The sequence below is a fragment of the Mauremys mutica genome, chromosome 3 (genome assembly GCF_020497125.1).
Source record: "Mauremys mutica isolate MM-2020 ecotype Southern chromosome 3, ASM2049712v1, whole genome shotgun sequence".
Taxonomy (NCBI): domain Eukaryota; kingdom Metazoa; phylum Chordata; order Testudines; family Geoemydidae; genus Mauremys; species Mauremys mutica.
The window spans coordinates 99,150,390-99,166,311 of NC_059074.1; the positions used below are offsets into that span (position 1 = coordinate 99,150,390).

General features: G+C 46.5%; 1 protein-coding gene across 1 annotated transcript in view; it reads right to left on the minus strand.

Annotated features, from left to right (window-relative positions):
* Positions 1-15,922, minus strand: part of SAMD3 (sterile alpha motif domain containing 3) — an 84,648-nt gene that overhangs the window by 5,721 nt on the left and 63,005 nt on the right. Inside the window, exon 7 of the mRNA XM_045011865.1 lies at positions 12,572-12,739. Coding sequence (XP_044867800.1) covers positions 12,572-12,739 — 168 coding nt within the window. The remainder of the gene's footprint in view (positions 1-12,571; positions 12,740-15,922) is intronic.

The window sequence follows — 15,922 nt, forward strand, 5'->3', positions numbered from 1 at the left end:
TGAGCCTGAGATGAATATAAAAGAGCCACTGATCAAAACTACCCCTCAAACTGCATTTACACTAGTATTTTCCAGTAGGTCTCCCACTGGTGCAGCTTAATGATGGGAACACAGTGATGAAAAGATGTTTAGACAGGTCAGGCATCACCACCACCATGTCATCTAGATGATGTAATGAGAAAACAATCAGGGATCAGTTTATACAATCAATCCCACCATTACCACCCACTGCTGGGAAATTTCCACCAAAACACTAGTGTAGTCGAGGCTTCAGGAGCTGGTCAATACTCATATAAGCTTACACCCACCATCTTCCACCCTCAAGGATTTACTGGAGGTTCAAACTATATGCATTATCTGCCAACAACCACTTTCATTCATATAGCACTAGTCATCCTAATAGACGCCAGAGTGCTTCACAGATCTGTCTGTATGTGCAACATGGAGAGTTATATTCTGTATCCCAGCCAAAATACCTTGGTAAACCTATCATGTTAAGGTGGAAAGAATTTATAATTTACTCAAGGAAAGAGCCCTCAAGACAAAAATGATTAGCTTGGAAATTTACAGCTCAGGTTCCACTTTATAAAAACTTCTCTCCAAAAGTATAGAACTGCACATTATCATTAAAACAACCTTAAACTCTGAATCATCAGCTTGGCAATAGACAGAAATTGAGATGTGATTTGAGTTTCAAACACCATATGTTATTTTATTAGTGGCTCCCAGAATTTTGAGATGTTGGCTTGTAACATGGTGGGGTTTTAATTCCCTTAAGCTGCTCCTTCCCCTTTCTTCAGTCCCACCTCCCTTCTTCCTTCCTCATCAAACTGGTAGCAGGGTTGAATGCAATAGCCATTGCCAAGGGCTCAACTGTTCTGTGGTACTGTAGTTGCAAAGAACAAACAGCTCCTGCCTGAGGCAGCAGGTTCTCTTTTGAAGCCCATCTGCCCATCACAAGAGGGGTAGGTATTGGGAAGCAGGGGGAAGAACATGAACAGAGAAGGAGAAATGAAGGAAGGCATAAGGGAATTGAAAATAAAGCCCAAAGTTTGTGATACAGCTGCAGTTTATGGAATTACAATTTGGCTGCTGCAGGTGGACAACACAACCAGCTTTGTTATCTTTAGTAACCAGAAGTTTGCAAGCACAGCGACATCTGCAGTTGTGTCAGATAAGCACACTGCTGCTGGCACTATATTTTAGCATGTTCAGAATGGTAATGCATATTTAAAATACTTAGGAGCATTTTTCCCTGTAATCTGTTTCTAATCACAAAATTGCAGTCCAGCTGAAGAGGCATTTGTCAGCCATTATATACACGTGGATGTATTAAGCACTTTCAACCCACCCCTCACTCTTCAGCATGGCCGCAGCACAAAGAACAGTGCTTAAAAAAACCCAGCACACATGAGGATATGTGAATGACATCTCCAACTCCAAGTGGCACTGGTGCCAGTGATGTGTCTTTTGGGTGTGTTTGCAGAATTCCAGCAGTTTGTTCAATCACCTGAACTGTGCTGCAATTGCTCATTCTTGGAGAGGCAAATACTCCCAACAACCCCATCACACACGACACAGAATGGACGGACTCAGTGTGGCATGATGTGGCCATAGACAAGCTTGGCAACAAGTACTAGGACTAGGTTGTGACCTTCCCTCCATTTTAATCTTCATTCACAACTATCAAAGCAAGCACAGCCAAACCCCTGACTGCATGGATCCTGCTACAGATGGCTATGCATTTACGAGAGCCTTTTTAGTTACTGATTCCACTAGCTGAACTAAACTCGCACAACACAAATTAGAAGAAACACTGCAATGGCATAAAAATGTGTAAACCCCTGACCTACTGGAAACAGAGGGCAAAAATCACGTTCACTCTATTCATGCTAGTCATCCCACTGAAGTTGGTGAGATTGCTTACCTGAGTAAAGAAGCACGACTCAGCCCTGAAGCATTTTTTCTTTCAAGATGCTCTACATGGTCTACATAAACATAGGAATGTGAAATAATTAAGAAGCAGCTGCAGTGTTGGACTGATACTGCCACAGGATTGTTCTGCTGCTCTTTTTAGGCTATTCTGAATTTTAAACTCTATCTCTAGCTTAGGCAAAAAGTATTATATAGCTGCACACACCAACCCAAAGCCCTCAACTTACCTAGAAGAAGCAGCAGAACCACTCCTGTTTCCCTATGTCTCAGGCTGCAGCCCTGGTCTTCCTATCCTCATAGGCAACAAGGAACTGCATTTCTGGCTGGCATTATTAAAATAGCAGCCTCCAGACAGTACATGTTACCCACTTAATACCTGTGGAGTTTTAGCAAATGTTTTCAGGTATGTGCATTTTGATGAGACGTACTATTAGGTAATATCTGTAGCCCTTCGAGGGTGGAAAATACCTACAGCAAGGTAATACCTAATTCATAATGAGCTTTGGGCTGGTATTCAGGCCCTTAGCTGACAGCTGTGAGAATCCTTCCTCCCTATGCACTGTCAGTAACACTGACTTAAAATGCACTACATTTCCTTCCTTTTGTGGGTTTAAATCAAGAATGCTATTGAAATTTAGGTTATTAGTCGATAATGAAATGATCTATCCTACCATCACTGCATGCTTGTAATTCCAATTGTTATTTAATTGGGAGCAACACAAATGTCAACAGCAGAGCAGACCCTTGCGATTTCACTGCTATATTAGTTTTATGACAATGATGGTTAGCAGAGAATCATAGCAGGAGTGCAGTATATTTAACTACAATGTGCTTGTGGATGAATAGTTACTTTCATAGCTAAGCTGGCTGAAAGTACAAAGGAAAAAATGGCTGTTTGATTTATGCTTATTAGGTATTTTTAAGCAGAGTTTTATTCATACCAAATTTGAGATTTGATAGAATGGGAAAACCTGGCATTGGTTCAAGGCTATATGAATAATTTCTACCATCAGGAGCTTATTATCTAACATCAACTTTCTTTGTTTTTATTTAAAAAAAGTGTTTAACTCCATGTTTGTACCAGAATGTTCCATATATAACTGCCTTATTACAGAACTTGTATATTTCATCAGATCATTTTTTTCTTAAAGATATATTTGTGAAATACATTCTTCCAAATGAAAAGCAGTCCATGAACTATTAATCAGCACTCAGTCTCATCTAAATGCTTGACTATTCAAGATCCCTTCTTTTTTTTCTCCCTTTACCTTTTAGTTTGTCACAAGATGATTGTTACAATAAATGAAAAGCCATTTCAACACGGAGGTGAATGTCATTCAGTAGGAGAAGTAATGATCCCTATTTATCTGCGTGTACCAGTTTACAGTCCCTGTCTGCAGTGACATTTAAACTTTTTGAAGAATGGTGCTTACGCATAGTCTATTGTAGTCAAGTATTTAACATGGTTTGGCTGGCCAGCATGAACAAGGACAAACTGAGTTCTTCTTCAAGTAGATGCAGCCATGTACTCCACTTAGTTGTGGGTACACCAAAACCACTGCGTGCACGCACTGGCAAATTTTGCCTACCAGTACCCGTGGAGGGACAGCACTCATGCCTCGTGGCCATAGCCCAACCCCTGACTATATGAGGCAGTGCAGCCCAATCTCTTTCAGTTCCTTCTTATCGCCTGTGGCTGGAGTTGGAGCTGTGTGAGAGTTCTAACCTCACAACCTCTCTATTTCTTAGTGACTTTTCTAGTTGTCTATAGCTAATTAGTACTCTTAGTATAGTGTTAGTTACATTTAGTGTTTGTTAGCTTTAGTTTAAGTATTTCCCTTTTGATGCCCTCATCAGGGCTTAAATATTGTCCGTTCTGTGCAGGAGAGATTTGCAAATAGTTCATGAAATGGAGTCAGGATCTTCATCTAAAGCAGCACCTGCTTCAACAGGCTGTGTGGCCTTTTTCAGCACAAGACCTATGATGGATCGGAGGTCACCCTCAAGTTCTGAGAATGCTGCTGCTTTGCGTCCCGGACTTGGTGCCTCTCCGAAGAGATGGAGGAGTCGCTCTCCACTGAGTGTGACAAGGAAAGGGTCACATGACTGATCATAGCCACTCCAGATCCTGTGGGGACTTGTCTACTTCCTTCAGAAGGAGTGCAGTTCAGCATGAGTGAGTGCTGACCCATGGGATGGAGCAGATCTCATCAACCGTTCCCCGGCACCACGCAGGGAGGTCAGAGACCCTGTACCATTGACTCTGGTTCTGGCCCAGGGGTGTCCATTGAGTTTAGTACCGACAAGGGCAATGCCAGCACTCGCTGTTTCCACACTGGTGGCATATCAGGCAGGAACAGACCACCTCTGCCTTTCTGTCCCAACCTCTCCCAGGGTCCAAGACTTTGCCAGGGCTGAATCATTCATAGCCCCATTGGCTGGTAGAGCCACTGAACTTGTGAGTCTTTTAGCACCAACAGTCAGTGGAAATGGGGCTGGGCTCAGCACAAGTCACCTTATCAATAGGAATGACTTTGGCACCTCTGCTGTCTGTGGCACTAATGTCACCGTGGTGGCACTAATGTCACCGTGGTGGCACTCACTACCCTCCACTTCAGCACCGATAAATTACCTCTACCGCTGCCGACTTCAGGGTTGACACCACTTCCAGCACTGGAACCAACAGAAGCATACCTGGTGCCAGCCGTACCATCTCCACCGTGAGCGCCTGCTCCCTCTTCATTTTGGGCTATGGATGAGTCAGACTGGCTGCTTGCACCTTCAGGACTGGTTCCACCTTTGTCCCCTTAAGCCCAGGACTCCTTGGTGTCTTCCTCCTTCAGTTGTCCATCACCTGACCCACATTGGGGGGGGGAGGTACTCATGTAGCACTATGGGTAACAGGATTGGCGCTTATGTCATGGTCGGGACGGTGACCCCTGACCCAGCACCTGCTGGCCTCGATTCCTGAGGGAATTCTGTGCCAAATATTGAAAATTTTGCACACATTACCTTAAAATTCTGCAAAACTCTGCAAATTTTATTTGTCAATAAATAAACGTGGAGACTCCAGCATGGCAGTGGGTAGCAAAAGCCACTGACTGCAGAGGTAGGAGATCAACCTGCAGCCCCTCCTCCCCAGGAGACAGACTCGGCAATGATGCTGCACCTGACCCTGACACAGTGCAAGTGCAGGGCCTATCCGAGAAACGCCCTCGGGGCCTTGCCCCTCCGCACCAGGTATGGGCAGGCAGGCTCAGCCCATCAGGTTCCAAATGTGGAGGGGCTTAGTGTGGAGGGATCCAGGTGTGGGATGAGGGGGTTCTGAGTGGGGCAATCTGGGTGTGGGTGGCTCAGTAGAGGGTGCAGGGGATATCTGGATGGATGGGCTCATTGAGGGGTTCCAGGTGCAGGGGCAATGGGACTCTGCTGGGGGTCCAGGGGAAAGTGGTTGGGGCTCAGCAGGGGTAGGGGGTCTGGCTGTGGGAGGATGGGGCTCAGCGGGGGCTCCGGATGCTGGGGGAGTGAAGCTTTGTGGAGTGAGGGTCCAGGTGCAGCTGGTTGGGGCTCAGTGGGATGGGGGGGTCCAGATGCATAGGGCTCATGGGGGGGGGGTCCAGGTGCAGAAGGGGTGGGCTCATCGGGGAGAATTTGAGTGGAGGGGGTTCAGTGGGGGGTGGTCTGGGTGCAGGGGTGGAGATTCAAATGCAGGAGGGTGGAGCTCAGCAGGAGGGTTTGAGTAGAGGGGGGCTCCAGGTGCAGGGGGTGAGGTTCGGCGAGGTAGGGGTTTTGGAGGGGGGGTGAGGCTCAGCAGGGGATCTGGGTATGGGGAAGTCCGGCTGCATGGGGGTTGGGTGGATGAGGAGCAGGAAAGGGGGGGTGGGAGAGTGGAGCTTCCTGCAGCCAGGGAGGTTTTGGGGGCTGGTCAGCCCCCGTCCTGACTACTCCTTGCAAGGAAGAGGAAGTCCTGTCCTCCCCCAGCCCAGCCGAGACTAGCAGATGAGCCTGGTGCAGGGTAGGAGCCACCGGCAGGGGCATCCCGGACCCCTCTCCTCCCACATTGTAATTTACCTCTCTGCCAGCTGCCCTGGGCGCCCAAAATGACGCACCAGCACTGCTGGGGAGGGGTGTGTGACCATTCTTGCAGGTTCCCTTTGCTTCCCTGTCAGAAAGTCCTTTTTCTGCGGGGAAGCAAAGAAATCTGTGGGGGGATGTGAATGCTGCATACATCGAGTGGTGCAGAATTCTCCCAGGAGTACTGGCCACCAACACCTTATCCAAACCAGTGGTCTCCATAGAATCCATGGGACACTCCTCAGTTGCGGAGGTCCCAGACCTCATTTTGCTCTAAGCTGAGATCACCAAGCAGGCCTGTGGTGGTGATCACTGATCTGCTGCAGGCACCGGTGAACCTTCCCCTTATGGAGCCTCCAGAGTTGTCCCATCTAGGTCCACCAGCCCTGGAGAAGAATCCAGATCTGGCACAGTTAACTGCTTTGTCTTCATCACCAGATGATTCTGTGGTATCTGGTTCTTCCTCTTCTTCAGTACCAGAGGATTCCAAGGCATACCAGGACCTTTTGCATTATCTGGCTGCTTCCCTGCGTATTCAAGCAGAGTTCCTGCAGGAAAATATCCATAAGTTTGTGGATATCCTGCAGCCACCTGTCCCTGGGAGAGTCACCTTCCCTATTAACAATGTGCTCCTTGAGCCCCTTGGAGCATGCCGGCTTCAGTACCACCTACCACGAAGTGCATAGAGAAACGCTACTTCGTACCAGTGCAGGGATTTGAGGGTTTTTACTCAAATCTGACCCTGAACTGCCTGGTCATAATCATGGGGAACAATAAAGTCCTGCAGGGCAGATTTAAGTCCACTCCCAGATCTAAACAGATGCATTTGTTGTGTAAGAATACCTAATAAGCATAAATCAAACAGCTATTTTTTTCCTTTCAGCCAGCTTGGCTATGAAAGTAACTATTCATCCACAAGCATATTGTAGTTAAATATACTGCACTCCTGCTATGATTCTCTGCTAACAACGATCATTGTCATAAAACTAATATAGCAGTGAAATTGCAAGGGTCTGCTCTGTTGTTGACATATGTGCTGTTCTCAATTTAAATAACAATTGGAATTACAAGCATGCAATGATGGTAGGATAGAGCACTTCATTACTGACTAATAACCTATATTTCAATAGCATTCTTGATTTAAACCCACAAAAGGAAGGAAATGTAGTGCTTTGACCTCCTCTTCCTTGCCGATGCGCACTGGAACCTAGCAGGCATTTCCTATCCAAATATGATTTTGTGCACTGGACAGTTATGTCTAAGTTTGCTGACCAGCTGCCTGAAGCCTCAAGGGAGGCATTTGGGGCATTTATTACCAAAGACTGCTTGGTGGGTAAGACTTCTTTGCAGTCTGCACTAGATGTCGCGGATACTTTGGCCAGAGTGATGGCCTCAGTGGGGACCAATGAAAAGGGCATCCTGGCTGCAGAATTCAGGCATTGATTCCAATGTACAACAAGCCATAGAAGATTTGCCCTTTGATGGCAAAATTCATTTTGTCGGACAAGACAGACTAGACTCTGCACTCCTCCAAGGACTCTAGAGCTACCCTATGGTCCGAGGGGGTGTATATGGTAGCAGTGCAGAGGTGCCCCTATAGTGGTCAACAAAAGCATCCTCTGCAGCTCACATTTGGGAAGACTTTCCCTCCCACAAGACAGCAGAACTACCCCAGAAAGGAGCACAGGTCCCAGAGGAGGACACATTCTGGTCCAGGTTTTGACCAATTAACATGCCTTCCCCCAGTGCTCCCCCAAGCACCCATTTTGACTCCTTGGTCCAGAGCAGTGTTCCAGTCATTGCTCCCTTCTCCCCATCCCCCTCTTTGCGTACAGGCTGGCTTGCTTTTACAATGCTTGGGGCTCAATCACCACAGAAAGCTCGGTCTTAAGCTCCATCAGATCAGGCTATGCCATCCAGTTCCTCTGCATCTCCCTGCTCCCTCCAGGACCCCTCTCATCAGATATTGCTCCTCAAGCAGGTTCACTCTCTACAGGCTTTGGGGGCAGTGGAGGAGGTTCCACCAGAACACGCGGGTGTGTGGGTGTGTGTCACAACTTCTATTCCTGGTACTTTCTGGTGCCAAAATCCAAGGGAGAAGCAAGACCCATTCTCGACCTTCGTGGCTTCAACAAATATAGCAAATACATCTCACAGACCATCTCATTGGGAATTTTCCCCTGAAACACGAGTGGTCTGTGAAGACAGGTGTTCTCTGGGTCATCTTCACAGTGTGGAGCATTCTGAAGATTGAGGGCCATGAGGGACAACAGAAAATGTTATCTGTTCTGTTCTTGAGTGGGCCGCAGTCCAGGCTCCCTGTCTGACACTTTCCATCTCAGCTGGCAGTCAGCTCTCCTGTACGCTTTCCCCCTGGATCCCAATCATCCCACAGGTCATCCTCAAGCTGAAGACAGATCGGGCCAAGCTCATTCTCATTGTCCTCGTGTGGTTCTTCTACCTTCTAATGCTGTCAGTTCAGCCTCCCATACCTCTTCCTCTCCATTCCAACGTACTCATACAGAATCACAGTCACACTTTGCATCCTGCACTCAGCTCCCTGCATCTCACGGCATGGCTGCTTCATGGCTAAATGAGGAGGAAGAGCGGGGCCGCCGATGCCTGCATCTGTCAGCTAACCGTAGCTGCTGGAGACCAGCGTGTCAAATAGGACCAGGGCCAGGGCTGGGGGACTGGTATTGTGACAGAGATCGTTACCACGGTGTGTGGGGAGGTGAGGATCTGAGCCAAGAAGATGACCAGCGAGAGAGTGAACAGCGCCGGCGATACAATGTGCCTCCCCCTAGGCAACCCGCGTTGAGAGGGCAGAGATCGCAATCGCGGTACCAGTAATCTTGGGCAAGCCAGAGAGGAATTGGGCTGCAAAGCCGAAGATCTGCGGTGCGGAATTGGAGAGCGCTGCCTCGGCTCTGGGGATCAGCAGCGCTCAACTGCCCTCTGGGGGGTCCTGATATCTGGCTTGACCTCATAGGGAGCCTTTGCCGCTTCCTGTGGCACACCCAGTGCCAGTGGCACTGGTAGAGGCCTCTGCTCTTTAGGCGCTGAGACAGCCTGGGAAGGCGTCAGCCCTGCCACAATTCTGGGTCCCATACCACTCCCAGGAGTCAGTGGTGGATTCCTTGGGGGGCTACCGGCACCGACTGGGGAGGCACGATGCCCCATGGCCTTTCTTGTCTGGTGCCGGGGAGCCATGCTTCTTGGCGCTCTTTTTGGGCACCGGTGACGGAGAGCGGTGCCAGGCAGAGCCCGGTGCTGGAATGTGCTACGCACTGAGGCTGAGATAGAGAGCAGCCTCCATGACAAGGGCCCTCAGACGGATGTCATGCTCTTTCTGGGTCCTGGGTCAAAAGTTATTGCAAATGCAACACTTGTCCTTCACATGTGACTCCCCCAAGCACTTCAGGCAGCTGCTGTGGGGGTCACTTACAGGCATAGGCCTGTTGCAGTCTGAGCAAGGCTTAAACCCCGGAGATTGGCACATGCCTTGCATGGAGCAAAATCCCCAATGGGACTCTAACTTCTAACTACACTTACCACTAACTACTATAAACAAACTACTTACAAGACCCTAAGGCTGGACCTAGTCACTGCTAGGCAAGGAAAAGATACTTCGACTAACCACCACAGGCGGTAAGAAGGAACTGAGAGGGCCTAGGGCCAGCAGCACCTAATACACAAGTGCTGCACTCGAGAGGGCACCACAGCCGACCCTACAGATACCACTAAGGCAAAAATCTCCAACGGCCGCGCACGTGGGCGTGCACACCCTAGGAATGGAATGGACATGAGCAAGCACTTGAAGAAGAATATTAGCTTCTGTAAAGACATGAAACAAGGATGTGTATTCTGCTATTTTAATTTATGACATGGTGCCCAGTGCCTTGGATGGGTGCCTTTCTGTGTGTTCTTATAAATAAATATACACAAAGCTCTTGCCAAAAAGGATGCTAATAAGCATCTTGTTAAAGTGTGCATTTGTAATGTCTAAATCATAGTCTCAGGGAGCTGAGCCAGAATCATTTATTAATATACAGAAATCATATGAAAGCTAAAATAAATTATGAATTCTTAATTTTGCTATCATGATTTCTTAACCTAAAAGGCTGCTCTACTGTTAGTTTTTGCATTTAAAACTTCTGTGGCATGTAAGAAAAAGAAGAAATGAGTAATTAAAATGAGGGCTACCCTGAGGGAGACCTACACATCCCATTGCCCTCATTCCAAATGGAGGAGGTCGTCACAGAACAGCAGAAATTTGCCAGTAGCAATCGTTCATAACATTAAGACTACTGAACAAATTCTCCTTCATGTTAGAGATCTTTTTCCTTCCTCATAAACTCTAAAACAGAGGCTAAATAATGGCTTTGAGCATTGTGTCAGAGGGAGCAACCAAGCACTTGGGCAATAGAGGGAGAAAGCAGTGTAACTGTGAAAGCCATTGGAGTACAGGGAGCAGTGGCTCTTTCTCCTCTTGTAGGGAAGGTGTAGTTTGCACTCCACCATATTCCCCTGCTGGCATGGCAGGTGTGAGGCTAGGACCCTAACCAGAGAGAGCCCTTCTGGGCTGGCTAGTACTATTAGAAGAGCTACATTTGTACTTTCCAAGTACTAGCAGACAAATTAAGGCTCTCTTTTGCATGAACGCAGGGAAAGGCCAACCTGCACCTTCTCCGCTACGTATAGTGCCCAAGACTAACCATAGAAAACAAGGTTTTTATATTAGCCTCTTGTTTTTTGCAAGTACAAAAACTTTCAACTGGAACATGCAGAAGTAGGGATGTGTTTATACCTGCAAGCAAAGCTCCAAAAAGGGAATGAATAGATTTTAGGGTGTTCCAAAACCAAGATGTATTTTTGGATTAAAAATTTCAGTAATCCACAAACCCCAGATTACAATTTACATAGAAGTTGTTTAAAAGAAATCCCCATCTTTCTCCTCCAATGAAACATCTACACTTCATAAACAGATACAAGGAGGGAAATATATAGATCAAGCTGGAGGCCAAACATTTGATTGTGTCTTTTTCAAAATACTGATATAACTTGGTGGTTTAAAGTTTAACTGTATTTTTTCAACAGCAGCATCAATATAAGTGGTATTAGAGTTGGCAAAGCATAATAGAACACAGCGCATTTATGACAGTGTATACATCAATATTAACACCCTTTATGTCACATACCTGACAGTAATGGCTTCATCTATAAATAGAGAATTCAGTAGAAAGATGCAACACCTGCATATGTACATTCATAAGCACCTATGTATCCTATATATTAGTACACAGACTACTTATAACATACCACAGATGGACTATCGTGTGAAGATATAAGGGCACCAATTATCTGCTCAAATATACATGTACACTTATTAACACGGAGGGTTCAGCTGTGGCTGGACCTGGTGACTGAAAAATTGTGAAAAGAACAGGAGTACTTGTGGCACCTTAGAGACTAACAAATTTATTTCAGCATAAGCTTTCATGAGCTACAGCTCACTTCTTCGGATGCATAGAATGGAACACACAGACAGGAGATATTTATACATACAGAGAACATGAAAAGGTGGAAATACCCATACCAACTGTAAGAGGCCAATCAATTGAGATGAGCTATCATCAGCAGGAGGGAAAAAAAAACTTTTGAAGTGATAATTGAGATGACCCATAGAAGGTGTGAGGAGAACTTAACATAGGGAAATAGATTCAATTAGTGTAATGACCCAACCATTCCCAGTCTCTGTTTAAACCTAAGTTAATTGTATCTAATTTGCATATTAATTCAAGTTCAGCAGTCTCTCTTTGGAGTCTGTTTTTGAAGTTTTTTTGTTGCAAAACTGCCACCTTCAAGTCCGTCACTGAGTGGTTAGAGAGGCTGAAGTGTTCTCCCACTGGTTTTTGAATGTTATGATTCCTGATGTCAGATTTGTGTCCATTTATTCTTTTGCGTAGAGACTGTCCCGTTCCCCCCTCCCCCCCCCACGTATTTTTGCCAGGGTTTGCTGGCCCTGCTCAGTCACATGGTGCCTCAGGCTCCCTCCCTGCATGGCAGTTGCTGGACCCGGCAAGCTGGAAGCTGTGGATGTGGGAAGAGGCAGCAGCAAACAGCTGGGAGCCTTTGCTGCTGTCTCTCACGGTGGAGCTAAAGCTGCGGCCCTTCCCTGCAGCTCCCAACTGCTTGCTGCTGCCTCTCCAAGTGGAGCTAACACCAGGGAGCTGCAGGGAGGGGCCACTGAGGGCAAGGAGGGCGTGCCTCATGCTGTTGGGGGGGGTGAACCTTTAAATTGTGCCCCCCACTCTCAGCAGGCATCAGTCATCTCTGCAGAAACCCCTAACCCCACCATCCCGCCACAGTTTAGAAGCCCCAACTGCTTCTCCCTTGGCCCAAAGAGCGCCCCTCATGCACGGCTAGCTCCAAGTAGAGTGAGGCTACTCTCACTTCTGCATGTGGTGTCTTTCTGCCACCGTAGAGCCAAGGGTACATATTTCCCATTCACGTTATTTATGGACTAACTTTCCCTTCTAACAGGAACCAGAAAGCTTACTTTTATTTGCACCATTTGGATTTCGCCACATCTGTTTTCAGCAGAAGATTTCTTTGTCTGTCCTCGCCTGTGACCGAACTTGCATTTGTTCCTTATAACCTGCTCATCATCTTCAATTGGTCTCCGCACATATTTGAAGCGATCTTTAAGGGCTCGTTTCCATAGCAACTGCATAAAAAAACCCCACCATCATTAGAATCCATCAGGAGTTTGCGCCACTCTCTCAAAGCAGGTCATTATCTACTATTTCTAGACAAAGGAAAAACTGACAAGGATGGGTACAAATTTTTAGCAAGCTTCTTTAACTGCACCTACAGTTTATATACTTAGGTACCTAAACCCAATACGCAGAGGCTGTCCCAAAGAAAAGCAGGCAATTGCAGTATGGGCCAGAAAACAGACAAGCTGCAGTTTGAATGCCACTCTGTCATATCTGCCTCCTAATATCACCAATGTCCATCAAATTAGTATTTTGTAGCTTTATATGACTTAGCAGCATAAGAGAGAAAAATTGACTGTATGTTAAAAGATGGTGAAAGTTACTGATTGAGCTCTTTGCTGTTTACTTGTGTTTAATCCCAAATCTACTGCCCCAACTCAAGTTTCCCTGGAAATATCTGTGGTGTACTGGCTTCTACGAGATGGTAACATAAAACTTCATATTTGAAGCATACCAAAATGTGGAGAAAACACCTGATTTTTCATTTGATATAGTCAAGACCCAGCTTGGAGCAGTCATATCTTACTGAGGCTCTCTTTTAATTTACAAGCACTTCCTTTAGAATGAATGAGTTAACTATACGAGCTGTTTGTGCCTCAATGAGACTCCCCACTCCATCACCCCAAATACTTAGCATGGAAGGAGGAAATGCCATTGGAAGTCCCAATGGAAGTGTTGTCTCCACTTGCTGTTCTTAAAGAGAGCTATTCTAAATAAGTTCTTATACCACTCCCAATACTTGGGGTATCTGAGCAGCACCTGAAAAGTGGCAAACCCAAGACAATGATGCTAATTTTGACAACTGGATCAATGACTCAGTTTGTAAATCCTTCCTGCAAGAGTTGCTGTTTATTGTATTATTCACATTTCTGCAATAAAAGGTTACAAAATTGAGCAAGTATTAAATTGTCTGAAAGAAGAGATGCTCCAGGAGTGACTCAAATGTATAAAATTGATACACAAATAAGTCTCCCTATTTCCAGCACCACTTCCCACAGGTACAAAGTATCAGATTATTCTTATTTTCTGAGACGTAGGAACACCACCGAAATAAATAAAGCCTGTAGAATTAGGATGAGGATAAATAAAGCCAGAAGAAGGATTGCCTGGTGGTTAGGTCACTCACTTAGAGCATGGGAGACCTGGGTTGAAATCCCTGGTTTGCCTCAGACTTTCTATGTGAGCTTTGGTAAGTCACTTAGCCTCTCTATGCCTCATTTCCCCATCTATAAAGTGGGCCTAGACTTGAGGTGGTTGGCAGTCTAGGTACCAAAGCCCTACCTAAACTTGGCATTGGGAAAAGATGATGATGTAGCGCTACACATCCCACAGAACAGCACTTGCTTTTAAACCTTGTGCCAACATGGGTCCATGATTTAACCAGTCCAGGCACGAGGAGCCAGTTTCACAAGGAAACTTTGGCGTGGCAACACTCTGTGTCCCAGTTCCTACAAAATCACTGGGATTCACAAAGCTGGAGTTTGGCACTAAGATCCCTATACAATGAGTAGAGACAGATAGTGCCTCTGGATGGGATTCACAAAAACAGCATGGTAGGTGGCTCCCAGTCTAGGCTATCCAATGGGAGATACTGAAGCTAAGGCTACATCTATACTACCCGCCCGGGTCGGCGGGTAGCATTCGACTTCTCGGAGTTCGAGATATCGCATCTCATCTAGACGCGATATATCGAACTCCGAACGCGCTCCCGTCGACTCCGGAACTCCACCACCGCGAACAGCGGTGGTGGAGTCGACGGGGGAGCCGCGGACTTCGATCCCGCGGCGTCTGGACGGGTGAGTACTTCGAACTAAGGTAGTTCGAGTTCAGCTACGCTATTCGCGTAGCTGAACTTGCGTACCTTAGTTCGACCCCCCCCACAGTGTAGACCAGGCCTAAGAGTGTGTCCAAAGCCCTGCTTCTCTAAGGGTGTTCAATGCCTCCCTCTGCTTGGGATTCTCAGCTTCAAACCCTCTTTTGGCATTAGCTGCCAATGCTGTTTTTCAAGGAGCCAGGGGAAGAGGCAGACCTTCCACATAACCTTTAGCTCAGTGACTAGGATACTCACCTGGGATGTGGGAGACTCCCCAGCTCAAGTCTCCCCTCTGCCTAATGAGAAGGGAGTTGAACACAGATCTGTCACTTCTCAGGTGAGCACCCTAGCCACTGGGCTATGGGATATTCTGATGTGGGTTACCCTCTCCTGTTAAAGCTAATCCACTTGAATAAACAATTTAAAAAATTCATGGGAGCAAGGGGACTGGATTCTGTATCTCACATCTAACCACCAGGCTACAGAGTCAATTCTGACGCTCACTCATTTTCTCTGGCCAATGACTCTTTCGTTATTAATTCACGGTGGAATAGCTTCAATGGAGGAAGTTGAGGGGATCCCACATCAAAACATCCTATAACTCAGTGATTAGGGTATACCCCTGACAGGTAGGAGATACCTATTCAAATCCTTTCTCCTCATCAGACACAGAGGGGACTTGACTGGGAATCTTCCACATCCCAAGTGAGTGCTCTAACCACTGGGCTATAAATTATGAGTGAGGTGTCCCCTGGCTGTTTTCTGCAGGTTCACATATGTAGCCTGATCTCATAGGTGACATCTGAGCACATGTACCAGATTGGGCCCTTCAGGCAAGCTAGGCAAAGGAATACCTATCTTCCCCTGGTTTGTGCATCACTCTGTGGCTTAGGCATCTACACACCTAGAGTGAGACAGCAGTGCTCATGTGTAACACTGACAGACCTCTGTTGCCAGCAGGCAGGATCAAACCTGGGACCTCGGGAGCTTAGTGCATGACCCTCTACTGCATGAGCTACAAGCCAACTGGCTTTTAGCTAAGGCTCTAGAGCAGACTCATGAATCTCTAAGTGGTCTTGGTGCCATTATCAAGACTTCATCAACCTGAAACACTCATTTCTATCTGAACTTACATACTATAATTACAAGGAAAACTTCAGTGTTTGTCTAGATGAACAACTAGACTGCAGCAAATTGCATTAATGCACTTTGAGCCATTAATGCATTAATGCACTGTTTCAAAGAAGACTAGACTGAAGTACTCTAACAAACTGTTAATGTGCATCAGTGGGGTGCACACGGTAGATTCACACCCCAG